The sequence below is a fragment of the Pyricularia grisea genome, assembly GCF_004355905.1.
Source record: "Pyricularia grisea strain NI907 chromosome Unknown Pyricularia_grisea_NI907_Scaffold_2, whole genome shotgun sequence".
NCBI lineage: Eukaryota > Fungi > Ascomycota > Sordariomycetes > Magnaporthales > Pyriculariaceae > Pyricularia > Pyricularia grisea.
Window position 1 is genome coordinate 3177453 of NW_022156717.1, and position 15715 is coordinate 3193167.

A 15715-nucleotide genomic window follows, 5' to 3' on the forward strand; every position below is an offset into this window, starting at 1 on the left:
TGCTCACCTCCTCTGACCGAGCAATTAACTTTTTAGTGGAGGGGCATGTTTGGCAACGGTCTTTCCTAGCTGCTAAACGTTTTCCAGCCTTCTCAATCATGTTGGGCTGTTTTTAGCCTGCGCGCCACGTCCCGTATTTACGCGGAGCAAAAAAAAAGAGAAAAGAAACCTTACCTCTGACACACCGCAATACCGACGATTTCACGGTGAGAAGATTGTGAGATTGTATGATTTTAGGATTGATTTTATTTTATACGTTGATATCAGGTATGTTCCCCAGGTATGTGTCTATATACTCTATTCTCCCTCCTTGCCTGGCACTCGGAAGGAAATCTTGACATTATATATTACTGCACCCTTGTCCCTGCCATGCAATCTCATTACTTGCCTGTCAGCTTCACCATACGCCTTGCCATGAAGCCCTCGTTGCGTTTCGTCTTGCTCTTCTTGTCATCGGAGCCTTTCCCCGATCCGCTCTTTCCACTATCGTCAGACCCCTTGCCTGAGCCGCTTTTCCCACTGTCATCCGATTTGCCACCAGAGCTTGAACTAGGAGTGGTTGAGGATGCCTTACTGGTCCAATAGCTCGTCAGTTTGTCCTCAATTCCCTTTATGTCGACATAAGGTCCTGCCTTGGCCATATAATCGATCCTCTGCTTGACTGCATCCGAGGTATACAGCTCGGGGCCTTCGGGTTTGGCCTGCCACCGCTGCTCCATCGGGTCCATAAAGTCGGGGTCGTTATAGCCGAGGTCGTCGAGATGGGTGACGTTGAAAGCCGCCATCATGGCGTGGTCCTCGTGGATGAGGTTGTGGCAGTGGAACATGTACAGACCCTCCATGGGGCCGAATATGGCTCGCACCGTCACCGTCTCTCCCGGACCCAGCCAGACGACATCCTTGAGACCGGCCGTCTCGTACGACTGCAAGGTTCGCTTTCCATTAACTCTCTTGATGACTTGGAAATCCACCAAGTGGACGTGGATGGGGTGCGACCAGCCGCCACTGCTGTTCTCCAACTCCCACACCTCGGTTGATCCACGCTGCGGCTTGGCCAGGACGCGATTGTTGGCATCCTCCCAAGTCACGCCGTTGATGGTCCACTGGCCATTGTTGCGCTCAAACTTGAAGTGCTTGTCCACCGTCGTCTTGGCGGGAGGGTATGGAATGGTGCGGAAGGTCGAGGGGACCTGGGACGGATCCGAAACGCTGTCCTTGGCCACCTTGAAAACCATGACCTTGTCGGTGTGCAGGTAGTCGGTGTCTGGAGCAAAGTTTCGCTCGTTGCGGAGCGTGATTGTCTTGCCCTTGAAGTCCTTGAAGTCAAAGACGATCTCATAGCGTTCAGCCATCGAGATATACATGTTGTCGGTCTTTTGCGGCCCGCTCAATAGCCCCGAGTCTGTTGCGATGACTTGGAAAGGGATCTTCTTGCCGACTTGATCGGTAAGCTCAAAGTACATCCAGAAAGTCCGCGAGATGGCCGCGTTGAGGAAGCGGAAGCGGTATTTGCGTGCTTGGACGTTCATGAATGGCCAAGGCTGACCGTTAACCTGAATCACGTCGCCATACAGACTGGTCGTTTCACCTTCGGGTGAGAAGAGCGATCCGTCCTTGTTGTACTGCTTTGCTGACAGCACAAGGGGGACATCGAACTGGCCATATCCGCTGGGAAGCCCGAGCTTGTCCTCGTTCTTGTCATGGATTATATACGCCCCAGCAAGGCCGTAGTATGCGTTTTCAGCAGTGTGGTCGATTGCATGGTCGTGGTACCACAGCATGCGACCGTTTTGGCCATTAGGATAGTAGTAATCCTTGAAGCTACCGACCGGAGTCAGATCCTCGGCCCATCCGTCAAATGCGGGTCGCTTTACAGATTTGTCAGCATCGGGATCCCAATGAGCCTTTAATGATTCGAGACGAATACTTACAGAGTATGATCCGTGGAGATGTGTGGACGTCGGCCGAGTGGCATGGTTTGTTATGCGGACGATGGCTTCCTCGTCCCTTTCAACAAGAAACGTCGGGCCTGGGGACATGCCATCATATCCTCTCAGAGTTGCGTTACCACGGTCCGGGTATACATTCTGAGAGAAAACCTTCTCTTCCAGCTCATAATACTTGATGGGACCGCCAGTGGTGGGGTGCGTGAACGTATCACTGGGATACGGATGCTATGTAAGTCAAGGCTTTTAAGAAGGGTTGTTTGAAGATCAACGACTTACTATTTCTTTGTCTTGAGCGGTGGAATAGGCAAGGGAAACTGGAAAAGCCATTTATATGGTTCTCCCTCCCAGTCCTTGGCGAGGGTTGGAGGAGCAAAGGCCAAAAGTGCAGCGGCCAGTAGCGACGATACCCGGACTGACGACGACATCTCGAAGAATAAGTGATGAAAAAAGACGTGATATTAAAAGAAGTCTTTTATAACTAATTCTTCGAGGAAGCTCTGGAGTGCAGAGAAGAGAGGTTGCTGCCACTGCCCAGGAAAGACGGGACAAAACAAGCTCTTGCTTGCCAGAGACTTCCTTTTATATCAAGCATCGACTGAGGTTCAGCGCGCTTTCGGCACACCAGACTGATGGATCGGGCTGCCCGTGACTGGAGAAAACCTCGATATCATGACTCCCATGCGGTGAGGTCTCGATACGAAGCGAGAGTGCACAAGGCATTTTTTTTTTCGTTATGGAGACAATGTTCAGGATGTTTTCCCATGTACTGGTGCCACTACTGTTCACGCCCTTGAAGAAATCCACGACCCCTACAGGTCGTGATAGCAAAGCTGAGGCCATGCTTGCGCTAGTGCGAAGCACAGCTCGTCGGCTGTTTACTTTTGATGGAGCTGCTGATTCGATCGGGTTCTCACGTTCTAGGGTGGCTCTTTGGGATGAACGCCACATGCGCTATTATTACCTTGGCTTGATCACAGAGAATCTGTATTTGTTTCCGCAGATCGGGTATTATAGGCCTCGTTTCGTGGTTGTATAATATTTCGTTCCATTATTGAAGCTCATACTTTTTGTTTACGATGTTGCTTACATGTCGTCAAAGCTTGGACGAGGTGCTAGGTTCTTAGCGGTCATGTCAAAACAAAGTGCTTTCTAAAGAGAGCGGTCTAGAACCGAGTCCGAACTTCCATTACACATTAGCTCCTGTCCCCACAATCAAGCTAATTTTGGCATAAGAAAAGAGGCTAAGAATGCCAGTGAGCTGTCAGAAGCAATTGGCTAGCGCCGTTCTCTTTTTGAAGGCCAGAATGGTAAAAAGGAAGGAAACTTCTTTCCTCAACTTCTAGCTCTAGACTAGACCTAGGAAAATAAGCAATACGGGCTGACCACATCGACATGGGCCATTTTTCTTGCCACGGGCAAGCATGGGGTTTGGTCAGCTAGCATCTGCAATTGATCACCTGAACATCCTTTTTTTCGCTTCGGAATTTTCGAGCTGAGCCCGCCCTCCTCGATATCGATGCGTGGTTGCGTGGGCAGATGGTAGCCAAGCAACGGGCGCATGTTTACCCGGCGCTACGAAAGGAAGGCTTTTTTTTTTGTTGAAGTTTCCGACCCGATAATGTGTTACCAGTTATTTTGCGCCACGCGAGGCTCATTCCAAATCGTTGGATACAACCTGCAACGTTCTGACCTGCGTTGAAAGTCATGCTATCGACATGGATTGGATAAACTCATTCGTGCATTCAATATGGGATCCACACCTGAAGAGCCCATTTCCCCGACACTTGCTTTTAGCGAAAATAAGGCCCAGGCTCAGTGAAACGAGAGAGAAATAATCAATTAACCGCTGCTGCCGCCCCCAGCACCCCTGAGAAACCTAAGTTGGTTTCCCAGACGCACGGAACCTTAGTAACCTTACTGAGGTTATTGCTTATATTGCTTGACTAGTTTGAATTTTTTGCTAGGCAGCAATCGGGAAATAAAAGATGCAACCTTACCAAAATCAGAAAGAATAGGCTCTTTTTTCAGCTTTTTGCGGAGAGTTCCGGGGGTCTGTCGTGGGCATTTTTGTTTTCCCACAAAGTCTGGACTCGGCCATCTTCTTGACAGTAGTACTCGCGATCAAAGCATGGGGAACGAGACCCGGTGCCAAGAGGTAATTCCATATTAGGCACTGACCTTTTTCTTGAGAGAGTTTATCATGAATCGCATAAAAAAAAAACCATCGTGAACACGAGGAGAGAACTGGCAAGTTTGGCTGCAAGCGGCTGTGGCGGCTGATCATGAAAGATTCTATAGGATCCCCCGATGGCTTTGTTGGAAGGATGTCTGCTCCATGGAGCTTTTATAGACGGCCTTGGGCGCTCTTCTTCTGCTGGACTCTAGCTTGCAACTCAGGCGCAACTCAGCTTCCTCTTAGAACAACCCGGCGTGACATAACAAAGTCACAAACACATTGGCCATGTCTGCTCTACTCCGACTTCTCACTTTCCTTGTTGCTGCGCTTGCGCTGTCTCCATTCGTTTGGGCGCAAGATGTGCCGCTTCTCTTGATTGGTGCTTTCGAAGGGTGAGCCTATCATGCCTGCTTATACCGGTATCTAGATTATCCATCTGGGTTCTGCTTACTGACATCTTGTGTATTGTCTTCAGTGCCACAGCAGACGATGACTCTTTCAACACTGGTGGTTTTGTCAGCGTATTAGGGCAAAGTGTCACTGTACCCAAGAACCTCCAGGTTGCCTTCCCTGCTACATTTGTTCCTTGGAAGGACTTTGTTGGGTCTGCCTCAAAGTTCCTTGGCTACGAGATCAATGTAAGTCCAACGCATTCTTCCTGGCAACCAGTATACAAGTGACCCAACTAACAAAAGTATTAAATGCTAGGTTGTGGGCAACTACGTAAATGGAGTTCCTATTGCAGGTCAGATTTCCATCAGCCAATTCTCCGTCGCGTTTGGCGCCGGCTACATTGAAAAGATCAACCCGGACGGTACACTGGGCATGAAGAATGGAGTAGACATTCGTATCAATGACCCCACCGGCGTCTTTGGTGTCGTCTATGACGCCGACCCTTTCTTCACAGCGGACCCGGAGAACCCCAGCGTCACGTCGTTTTCGGGCTTTCCCATGTGCGTTCCGCGCAACGCCAGCGACCCTCTTTGTCCGGACTCCCAACGACCTGTGCTGTCTGGAGGGACAAAACAAGGCACTTTGTAAGTTGAATATTTTGCAAAGCCTCACGCCTGGGGGAAGAAAAAAAAAACCAAAACGTCGACGTTTTGCTAACCGAACGTGGCTTGTCAGCTTGGCCGTCGACCCTCTGGTCATGGCACCCCTGGTCCCTGGCGACTGGATCGAGTACAGCGGCTTCAAGCGCGGTAACACATACTACGCATTCGAGATCGTAGCCACCAACGTACAGATCACCACGGACCCCAGCCGTGGCGACCCTACGTACATCCGGGTCGAGGACGCCCTCATCGGAGTCTACAACGCCGACCCCAACGTCGAAACGGCCGAGACCAAGATGATCGGATACACGTCCGCGGCAGCCAGCGTGTCCATGTCGGCCGTCGACATCGACGTCTGCACAGGTGAGGTGACGCTCCGGCAGATCGGCGCCGTGGGCACGCGGGCCGGGCAGGTGCGCAACAAGTTCGAGTTCCGGGAGAAGTCGACGACGGTGACAAAGTACACGCAGCAGTACCTCTTCAAGTCGGACAATGGAATAAAGACCACCAAGAACGGCATCCAGGCCGGCCAGTACATGACGCCCGTCACCGAGTGGATCCAGCCCGAGCTGACCACCCCCGGCCTGGCCCCGCCCCAGCACTACTTCAACGACATGGACTACGCCACCAAAGGTCTCGGCTTCGACGGCACAAACATCTGGGGCCCGCTGACGCCCTTCCCGCAGACCGGCGTCACCGTATTCGACACCAGCACCTGCCCGCCGCCGTCGAACGAGACCAGCCCGGCGCCTTCAACCACCACCTCGGCTGCTCCCACGCCCAGCAGCACCGTGGTCGTGGACACGGTCACTTTCCAGTCGCTGACTTGGACCAACGGCCAGGGCGGCACGCTGGCAGCGACTTGTCAGTCGGTTGCTGGAAGCGGTGGCCAGTCCGCGTCCAGCATGGTGTTCCAGTTCTCGAACCGGGATGGTGCCTTTTCGCAGACGATGACCAACGCGGGTAGTGGTGTCTTTACGTATAGTGCGAGGAGCACGAGGCAGCCGAGCGGGACTGTCAAGTGCGTGAGCAACTTGGGTGGAACTGCTAGTGCGTCGGCGCCGTGAGGAAGACGAGTGTGTGATGGGGTTGATATCTTGGAGGTAGATAATATTAATTTCATTAATACATACAATGTCATTTTCTTGCACGTTCTCGCGGCGAGTACAGCTTTTGGCCGGCTTGAGAATTTGCAATTTCGTACTTGGTGCCAACGTAGGTATTTGAGCACATGTTCCTTCTCAATTCAAGGTTTTGAGCTGATGTTCAATGCCAATTATCAACCACCTCATCACGACTTTTCAAACTTCACCAGTACTAGTACAGCTTTCGATCGTCGGCCATAGACCACATCTTCGAATTTCCATTGGCATGCCTCGTGGGGACCTTTCCTGAGTCTTTCCGTGAACTCTCGGTCTTGATAAACACGAAGCGTTGCCTCCCAGGGTTGCTTCGTTTCTGGATAGTAGCTGGCGCTACTTTGCTTCAGTCGACACCTCAACCTGGTTCTCAGAGCTAATTCCACTTGATTACAAAGCCTGTGAAGTCCATTCTAACCCGCTACCATACGTCTCAACGACCTGGTATTGTTCACTTATCTATCAGATTCATCTTTTCTATCCAATTTCCGCACATTATGCTGACTTCAAGATCCACGCTTGCTCTAGAAAATACAATGTCGATTTTTCGAGACGAGATGCTCAACGATGAGGCATCGGCCTCGACCAAAACCTCATCGTCCAGGTCCGCGAGGTCAAAAAAGAGAAAAGCTGAAGATATGCAGGATACAACTATTCACTTCGACAATAAGGGTGATCTCCGATTACAGGTTGGGACTGAGGAGAGAATTTTCGTTGTCTGCTCCCGAACCGTCTCGAGAGCCTCGGAGGCATTTGAACGGATGCTCCACGGGCCATACGCGGAGAGAAAGCCGGCAGACCCAAACATCGACTGGGTAGTCAAGCTTCCCGAGGACAGCGCCAGAGGCCTGGAGGTGGTCCTCAACGTCATCCACGCTCGCTTCAAGCTCATCCCCGAGAGTCTTGGTCCGGATGTCTTGTTTCATGTCATCGCCGTAGCCGACAAATACGACATGATCGAGGCTCTGAAGCCGTGGTGCAAGCAGTGGCTGGCACCTCTAGAGGAGCCGGAACCAGGCTCGATTCCGCTCTCGCAAGCGTTGCAGTTGCTATGGACTGCTTGGAGGCTAGGTAGCCGGGCACTTTACAACTCACTTGCGGGAGACCTGGTTCTGCGGATCGAGAGCAAGAGATTGATTCTTTCCGCAGCTGATTTTGGGGATTATTACCTCAGCAACCACCAATTTTCGAAGATGGAGGGCTTCAAACTGGCCAACTCAGCCTCGCTCATCGGTAAGCATCCATGACTTTTTAGGATATCATGCTTTGCTTTGTTTGGCCATTCGGAACAAAGCGCACAGCAGCGGAGGCTTGAGCTAACCCTTTGTTGGATGGAGTACACAGATCCCATCGTTAAAGCACGGCTCGAGATCCTGAACAGCATGGTGGAGGAAGTCTTGGACCTTAAGGGACGACTCAAGAATCCGCAGAGCTCGAGCTGCAAAAGCACTAATACCAATGCAATGATTGACCCAAACACCTGCAAGAGAATGCTCATGGGATCCGTCTACATGCATGAAGACGATTGGTACTGTTTCCCGCCGTCCGGAGCGGGTGTCAACGAGACCATAGCCGAATTTCAAGCAGTCACCATGCAGAAGCTTATTCGTACTTTCACCACCCTGCCAGGCCACAAACTTTGCAACCCGGCGGATGAATTAAATCAAATTATAGCGAAGGCTAAGGAAAAGACTAAATACTACAGATTTGTGGATTGGTCTATGGATAGATATTTTAGACAGCAAGCCGAAAAGCTTGGCTTGTAGTGGCCGATCTTTCTTCATGGCGGAAAAAATTAAAACAGTAGGACGAAGGACGTCGAGTTTGCTCGGGGGCTTGTAGCCATTGTGGTTGGAAGAGGGCGATCACTGGAAAGCCCGTCGGCAGGAAGAGACTAAACCTCGGGTTGGCTTAGTGTTTTGCAGGGCCTTTGGTAGCATCCTTTTGATCAAGACATAGCGATGGACTTCATAACTATGCCCAAAGCTGGCAATCTTGTGCCAAACTTTTGGTTGGGTCGACGAAAACATCCAAAGAACTTATAGAAGAAAACAAGAACAAGAGCGACGGGAGAGAATAGGAGAAAAAGGGTTGACATTGAAATATTTGAAGCATCATTCCTGGTCTAGTCGCAGTGCCGCAATTAAAGCAATGATTATCTCATACTGAACATTTAAATCACAGTCTGGTTGTGAAACCCCAGCGCTTGAGCTCATACAACCCATTGATCCAACGGACATTCATTTACGACGATTCTATGTTGACAAAACGTTTTCCACCAATTGGGAATGCCGGCAACGCGGCTGTGTCATCAGTTCTCAAGGATTTACACCAAAAAAGACAAAGATGTCATGTCAAATGCCGCATATCAGATCAATATGTTACCACTCAACAAAGGTGGCCCACTTGAACTTCTTTGCAGTTGTCTTCATCATATCATACTGTCCTATGATGGATATCCCACATGCCCAACTTGACTTGGGTTACTGGCGCTTCCTTCTCAACGTTAAAATTTATAACTGACATCCTAGAAATTACAACTAAGCTTGACTGATGTACAAAAGGATGTATCTTTCGACTTTGGCTGAAGCTTTCTATTCTAATTGATGTCTCACGGGCAGGTCGGTCAAAACACCTTGACCTCTAATCTTCTCTTTCAAAACTCTTGCAGAGGGGCATTTCACTCGCACTATGGAGACTTCAGCACCAAGTCTGCCGGAATCCCAAGCTACCGCAGCAGCTTTTCCACCATGTTCATATGACCGTACCTGCGTAGCATCTCCAAAATCTCCTCAGTTTCGCTCAGGTTAACATCCCAGCCCATAGCATCGATCAAAAGCCCCACTGTGCGAGCCAAATCACCCAACGCCTTGCCCATCCAAACTTGCCGCAAGAAGCACGCCGATCCCTCCCTCGCGCTCCTCCTTGCTGGCCAGCCAACCTTCACCAAAGCTCTCGTTGCGATGCCTCGCCAACAGACCTTCCTTGCGCACATGCGGCAGCAAAAGCTCGCCGTGGGGCGGCTGCAGGCCCTTGACCACCGCAATGTAGAGCGCCGTGTGTCCGTACTGGTTCCTCAGGGCAAGAGGGGACAAGGGCGCAAGGATCTTTCAACATCTCCGTCATCCCTGGCGGCCGTGCTTGCTCAGAGCTCCAGGAGATGCCGCGCTGTTTCTAGATCGTTCTTCTGCACTTCTCTATGCAGTGGCAGATGACAGATCATTATCGGCGTTACCGCAACAGTGCGGTGCTTTTCAGGAGGGGCGACACGGCTAGCAGCAGGTCCCTGAAACCCGAAATTGTTGGTATTGAGCTCCTGTGATTGTCTTGTCTAGTATTTCTGAGCTGAACCAAGGACGATGCGGGCTGCCGGCACCCATGTTCTTTAACCTCAAAAGGGGTGCGGGGGCACTGTGGCTGTGCATTCCGGGGGCTGTTGTTAACCGTTTATTTCGACGCAAGACAGGGGAGACCGTAGTCACTATGTAGACAGTATCTGCCTTTTTTGTTGTAAAACCCCATCTAAATTGGAAGAGGGACGTTGAAGAATGAGGAGAGATCGACACTCGTCCCTATGCCTGAAGTGAAGCGCTTAGCTAACAAAACGTCAAAAGTCCTTGTAACAAACGGCGGCTAAGCGCTGTGGGGCGGTCATAGGTTGGGGTAGGAATGCGCTTTCTCTTTTGGTGAGCTGTAGACACTAATTTGTTGCTAGATGATGTGGTCTATGACAGATGCAGGCTACACGCCTGCAGTGAGAATTTTTGTAGGATTGAACGACAGTTGGGACTGCGTGCTTGACGAGGCCTTTGTTCCTACGCGAGACATGACCAAGTCGCTGCAGAAACACATAACTTATCAGTCTGTCGTGGTGCGTTACCAATAGCATCACAACAACTGACCGTTCGATTCTGTTTGTATCTTGACCGACGGAACGTTGTCTTTGTTGCCATCTTTAATATCCAGCTGTGATGTCTCAGGAATGCGAGACAGGTTAGTTTCAAGCCATGCTCAGCCTTGCTCAATGATAAACCCTGGGTACGGGGACACCGGCGGTAAGAACAGGTCTTTGCGACCAAGATAAATAGCAGGTATGGCTTCATCTTCAGAGCCTCTTCTCGGACCGACTATCAGATCCAGTCTTCCAGACAAGCATCTTGTCACACACAACATCACTCAAACACTCCCAACGCAAGCATACCGCACCATGAGTCAAAGGAACCCCTTCAACCGCGGTGGCAACCAGAAACCGGCGTCGGTGCAGGACCAGCCTTGCGGCAACTCAAGCCAGCAGCAGCGCCCGCAGGAGTAGGTAGCTTCATATCAACTGGTAGCGAATGAGCGGTGTCATGAGATAGAAAAATTCGACTAATAGGCTGATTACAGTAACCTTTCTGACCTGGCCAGAGGCATGTCAGGTCTGGGTGTGACGACAACTCAGACGATGGACGACGCAATCTTTGGCATCAAAGAGGAGCTCAGCGGTATCAGGGCACAACTGCAGTCAGATGAACGAATGCAGATGCAAACCAAGAAGGCAAAGGGCATATGCCGGAATGCGGCCAGGAAAGAAGTCCAGGACCAGAATGCACATGTCATGCAATCTATAGAGGAGATGCGCTCCAGGATTGATGGGTTGACGAACATGGTCAGTGGATGGATTAACACCACGCAGGCCAACATTTCCTCTCCTTCTCAGGAAGGTGATGGTGGCAGCAACCAGTGAGCGGCCGCCGACTGGACGGACCTTGTATTGGTGTTAGGGGTTGACGCTTGTATGAGTTGTCGAAATCAGGAAGGTACATGGATTTCTGTTTGATAGAATGGGTGGAGTTCTTTGTCGTTTTTGGGAGGATTTTTCGATAGAGGTAACAGGTCAACCAGAACTGCAGTCGGTGATTTTTGTCCAAATATCAAATCATCTCGGCGCTCGGTCTAGTTCTGGTGGACAGCCGGTAACCCCGGGTGGCTTGAGACAGATACCTAGGCAGATAGACAGATAGACAAATATCCATAATACATCATACTCCCGGCTGTTTCCGTAATTTTTTCGGGTTTAATCTGAAATACTTCGATCGCATTATGTAGCATGTCGAAATTTTGCCACGGTCAAAAAAGAATTTAAAGGATTCGGGTCTCTCCGCAATCAATTTTATGAGCCGGCATCCCTGTGCATGCGGTCAAGGGCACGACAAGCACGCAAGTACGAAGTACGTACAGAAACTGTGGGTCGCGTAAGAAGCCAAGCAAAGCGCGCGGTTCGGATGACATTTACCATAACGATTGGATTCTGACCGATCGGTTGATTTTAAGGGTAGGATGACTGACAATCCTTCGTCTAAACTTAGTTTGTGCTTTTTTTTATTATTATTATTTTGTTACTTGATGAATTTGGTAGTGTGTCAATGTTGGAAGGGATTCAAGGCATTGGCTGGCGGTGGTTGAATACGAAGACCGGTCGGTTCACACATTTCGTGTCGTTATGTTAGAGCCCGAACCAACCAGCTGTGACCCACCAGAGATAGGTGCGATGAATTGATTCCATTCTACTACGGGTACTGTACCTTACTGTACAAAGCCTTGAAAACGTCATCAGTGAGTGAGTGCTTGCTAGATTACCGCTAGGTAAGGTACCTACCTGCCCAAAAGATTTGGTGGGGATGATGTGGGTGTCTTTCTTCTTATCGATCCGCAATCATCAATCGCGCCTGCCGAGGTCGGAAAAGGAGGTTTTTGGAGGTTGGGTTGGAGGAGGGCATTGATTGATTTGATTGAACGCAGCGACACCAAAGGAGATTTGAGAATCCATCTTCGTTCCATTGCCAAGAAAACGCGTGTTACACTCAAATCAATAAAATCAACAACTTTTCGAGATAAGAACTTGTCCTCCACTTGCCACCACCCCACTCACATATTTTCCTTGATTGGGCAAGATGTATGCTTATTCCACATATACCGGCAATGCAGTGGAGGACAAGGAAATGCTACTCGGTAGTGTGTAGAGTCAGTCTCACGATTATGCGGGGGGAATGCCAAGGCTGAGGTCGGATATTGGACTTGCCTGGAGAGGTCGCCAGTAACATTTCAGCCTGACGTCCTGCCAAAAGCGGACACCAAACCGACGTTGTTCCCCGCTGCATTCAGGAACCAAGATAGCAGCCGACTGCCGGATTCTGAGCGCGGCTGTCCCCCTGCAGCCGCAAGCATGAGCAATCCAGACGTCTCGAGCAAGCAATTGGCTGAATATTGAGCCCGCTAGGCTTGATCCAGCAGGTCTGTCTTGTCTGTATCTGCCTTGTCCGTCTCCTTTCTTGCTGTAGGCCGCTACCGCATTGCTTTTGCCAGAACACTCACATCAATCATATCACACGGTCCTCTCCTTCGACCCCTGTCTCACTCACGAATGATAGCGACCGGCCCTCTATTCTCTCCATACTCATCCCTTCTGATGTAGACTACTGGTGCATTCCCCCGGCATTCGTTTTCCACAGGCCCACCAGAATTTACCGCTCTCACCTACCATTTCGATTCACTGCCCGTCAATGAGAATATGAAACCCACCGCTTACACCCATTCCATCTCAGCTCAGCTCGGGAGTCCCACCATCATTCCGACTAGCCGACCTGCTTCATTCGACTTGACACCCATCCGCGATGCCACGCTGCGATTTCAATTCGGCAGGTGTCTTGGCCTCTTGGACATTGGTCCCACACCGTGATCAAGCCTTGTGTGGTGGATTACGGGAATATCTCCTTTAACCTCCTTGCCTCGGTATAGCCGCCGACTGTCAATGTTCAACATAAAAAGCAGCCATGGACGCTCTTTTCAGTCTCGTCTTTCTCGGAAGTCAGGAGCTACCGGCCAGAACATCCTACCGCTACACTACCAGCCTCATCATCTCCGGCATTACCATCTCTCGCTGTTCCGCATATTAATTTATAGCGGTACTTTTATCAGCAGCTGTAGCAGCTCTCCCAGTCGACCGTCATCATGCAGATCAACTTTGTCAAGTCCTTCCTTTTCGCCCTGGCGGCTTCGTCCGTCAGCGCCCTCGCTGTCGACACCGAGTTCCGCTGTGGTGCTCCCGAGCCCAGTGCCGAGTTGATGGAGGCCTCTGCCATCATGGCCATCGCTGAGGCCGAGGCTGCCGCCAACGGCACCCTTGCCACCCGCCAGAGCGCCCTCACCATCGACACCTACGTCCACGTCGTTGCCACCTCCACCTCTGCTTCTGCCGGCTACCTTTCTGTATGTACCGTACAACCAACGAGTTGCTTAACCAGCCCAGTACTGACAAGTCTACCCAACAGGACGCCACCATCCAGTCGCAGCTGCGTGTGATGAACGAGGACTACGCTCCCTCGGGCATCCAGTTCGTCCTCAAGGGCACTGACCGCACCGTCAACTCCCAGTGGGCCAGTGACAGCGGCGAGACCGCCATGAAGACTGCTCTCCGCAAGGGAACCTACAAGGACCTGAACCTGTACTTCCTGTCCAGCATTCCCGGTGGCATCCTGGGCTACTGCTACTTCCCCACCTCGGCCACCACCTCCAACATCCGCCTCGACGGTTGCACCATCGCCTCTGGCACCGTCCCCGGTGGCAACATCAGCAGGTTCAACCTGGGCAAGACCGCCGTGCACGAGATCGGTCACTGGTTCGGTCTCTACCACACCTTCCAGGGTGGCTGCAACGGCTCGGGTGACCTGGTCGACGACACTCCTGCCCAGGCTAGCGCCAGCAGCGGCTGCCCCGTCGGCCGTGACAGCTGCCCCAACCAGCCCGGTCTTGACCCCATCCACAACTACATGGACTACTCTGACGACTCTTGCTACGAGGAGTTCACCCCTGGCCAGAACGCCAGGATGTCGAGCATGTTTTCTCAGTACCGTGCTGGCAAATAAGCGGCTTCGACAAAGGGTGGCGGCTGATGGTTGATGGTTGATGATGATGATGATTAGAGCGACGGTGGCGGTTAATAGATAACGGTACTGTGATGGTTAACCTACAAGCTGGTGGGTGTATATAGCGGTTGGATCTTGGATTGTTTTGATGACTATGCTGCGGATAGTCTCCTATGTCTATAATCTGCGCAATATTCTTGTATATATTAGAAGCGTTAGACTAAGGCTACTTATATATGTCAAACTCTCAACAAAACTGCCTCCTGCCTGCTGACGTGATTACAACTACCAATAAAGCACCTTGTGAATGAAATACGCAGTCGCTAGAACAAACCCACAACCATAAGTCTGGCTTCGACATGACCAATGTTACCTGGCTGGACACCTTCTGCCGGCAAGAAAAAATCCGCCACGACGGCGACGGTAACAAAGAGGCAAAAAAGATGCAAGCCTTGGCAACAGGACCCTGCCTCTGTGCAAGATTGTCATCTCGCCTTCGTCGAGAACGCGTACAAACACTCAGGTACCAAGGTGGTTATTCTCTTCGGCAAGGACAACCGGGAGGGATACCAGCCACAATGGGCCGGCAAGCTCGACAAGATCCGACTGTGGGGTGACAACTTCCAAGGTGTCGAAATCTGGGTTGTATACACGACTCCGGAGCGTACCGCCATCGAACGCCTGGTCATGCCTACCATGCACCCCGAGGGCCTCACCCGGTCTCGGTCAATCGACCGTGCCGCGGAAGCCGACTCCACCTACCTGGCCGGGTCAATCATGTGCCGCATTGTGCGACCGGAAGCGGCAGTCGTTATGCAGCGGCATCTTGCGTCTGAGCAGGAACATCGGCCGGCTCAACGACCGTCGAACAGACGAGCAAAAGGCCGCATACGCGGCCCGCGCCAAGCAGGCACGAAAGAAAGGATCGAGCAAACCCTTAGCGGTCAAGCTCGCATCTCACCGTGCCCGGGGACGAGCCAATGGAGGTCCATTGCCGCAAATGCGGCTATATGCAGGTCGATGAAACACCGCGTTTCTGGAGCAACGATCCCCAGTTTTACACGGTGAAGGGGAAGTGGAAGTGCCCCTAAATGCACTGAACGGGCAACCGACGCTGCTTCCAAAGGTGTTGCTCGACCTTTCATCCCAGTCAACAGGCTGGTGCCCTGGATGTATCGGACTGAAGGCGAATGGAAACACACTCCAAAGGTGAAGATGGAGTTGTTGAACATTGTGCGTCAGACCCAGCAAAAAGGTGGTATCTCCTTGGAGGGTCGTCCTTTCATCTTCTCGGTGCCACCAGGCTCGGGCGACGATTATGACGGCCCAGTCACCATAACCGGCCTGAGGGATGACGCTGGCGATCCAAATATAGCCAAGTCGAAGAACAGCAAGGGATTGAATGGAAAGACGGGCAAAAGGTACATCAACCAGGGCAGACATGATGTGCATCTCCAACTATACTTTGCCCCAGCACCACTTCCTATCTCTG

General features: G+C 51.3%; 8 protein-coding genes across 8 annotated transcripts; 5 read left to right on the plus strand and 3 right to left on the minus strand.

Annotated features, from left to right (window-relative positions):
• Nucleotides 1-380: 380 nt before the first annotated feature.
• PgNI_03535 (uncharacterized protein) lies at nucleotides 381-2374 on the minus strand (the record flags this gene model as incomplete). The annotated part of the gene is made up of 3 exons (XM_031123590.1): nucleotides 381-1904; nucleotides 1932-2160; nucleotides 2226-2374. The coding sequence occupies 3 exons, from the start codon at nucleotides 2372-2374 to the stop codon at nucleotides 381-383; spliced, it is 1902 nt and encodes a 633-aa protein (XP_030984268.1).
• Nucleotides 2375-4190: 1816 nt separating this feature from the next.
• Nucleotides 4191-6247, plus strand: PgNI_03536 (uncharacterized protein; the record flags this gene model as incomplete). The annotated part of the gene is made up of 4 exons (XM_031123591.1): nucleotides 4191-4517; nucleotides 4601-4763; nucleotides 4834-5162; nucleotides 5254-6247. Exons 1-4 carry the CDS (start codon nucleotides 4411-4413, stop codon nucleotides 6245-6247), a joined length of 1593 nt encoding a protein of 530 aa, XP_030984265.1. The 5' UTR covers nucleotides 4191-4410.
• A 629-nt stretch (nucleotides 6248-6876) lies between these two features.
• Nucleotides 6877-8085, plus strand: PgNI_03537 (uncharacterized protein; the record flags this gene model as incomplete). Its single annotated transcript, XM_031123592.1, has 2 exons — nucleotides 6877-7552; nucleotides 7664-8085. 2 exons carry the CDS (start codon nucleotides 6877-6879, stop codon nucleotides 8083-8085), a joined length of 1098 nt encoding a protein of 365 aa, XP_030984266.1.
• Nucleotides 8086-9010: 925 nt separating this feature from the next.
• PgNI_03538 (uncharacterized protein) lies at nucleotides 9011-9534 on the plus strand (the record flags this gene model as incomplete). The annotated part of the gene is made up of 2 exons (XM_031123593.1): nucleotides 9011-9029; nucleotides 9116-9534. The coding sequence occupies 2 exons, from the start codon at nucleotides 9011-9013 to the stop codon at nucleotides 9532-9534; spliced, it is 438 nt and encodes a 145-aa protein (XP_030984259.1).
• PgNI_03539 (uncharacterized protein) lies at nucleotides 9178-9429 on the minus strand (the record flags this gene model as incomplete). The annotated part of the gene is made up of 1 exon (XM_031123594.1): nucleotides 9178-9429. A coding segment is annotated over one exon (252 nt), but the record flags the coding sequence as incomplete, so codon positions are not given.
• Nucleotides 9535-10485: 951 nt separating the features above from the next.
• PgNI_03540 (uncharacterized protein) lies at nucleotides 10486-11188 on the plus strand. The gene is made up of 2 exons (XM_031123595.1): nucleotides 10486-10627; nucleotides 10706-11188. Exons 1-2 carry the CDS (start codon nucleotides 10527-10529, stop codon nucleotides 11043-11045), a joined length of 441 nt encoding a protein of 146 aa, XP_030983531.1. The 5' UTR covers nucleotides 10486-10526; the 3' UTR covers nucleotides 11046-11188.
• Nucleotides 11189-11868: 680 nt separating this feature from the next.
• Nucleotides 11869-12139, minus strand: PgNI_03541 (uncharacterized protein; the record flags this gene model as incomplete). The annotated part of the gene is made up of 2 exons (XM_031123596.1): nucleotides 11869-11887; nucleotides 11958-12139. The coding sequence occupies 2 exons, from the start codon at nucleotides 12137-12139 to the stop codon at nucleotides 11869-11871; spliced, it is 201 nt and encodes a 66-aa protein (XP_030983365.1).
• Nucleotides 12140-12327: 188 nt separating this feature from the next.
• PgNI_03542 (uncharacterized protein) lies at nucleotides 12328-14472 on the plus strand. The gene is made up of 2 exons (XM_031123597.1): nucleotides 12328-13567; nucleotides 13630-14472. Exons 1-2 carry the CDS (start codon nucleotides 13310-13312, stop codon nucleotides 14221-14223), a joined length of 852 nt encoding a protein of 283 aa, XP_030983529.1. The 5' UTR covers nucleotides 12328-13309; the 3' UTR covers nucleotides 14224-14472.
• Nucleotides 14473-15715: the final 1243 nt, after the last annotated feature.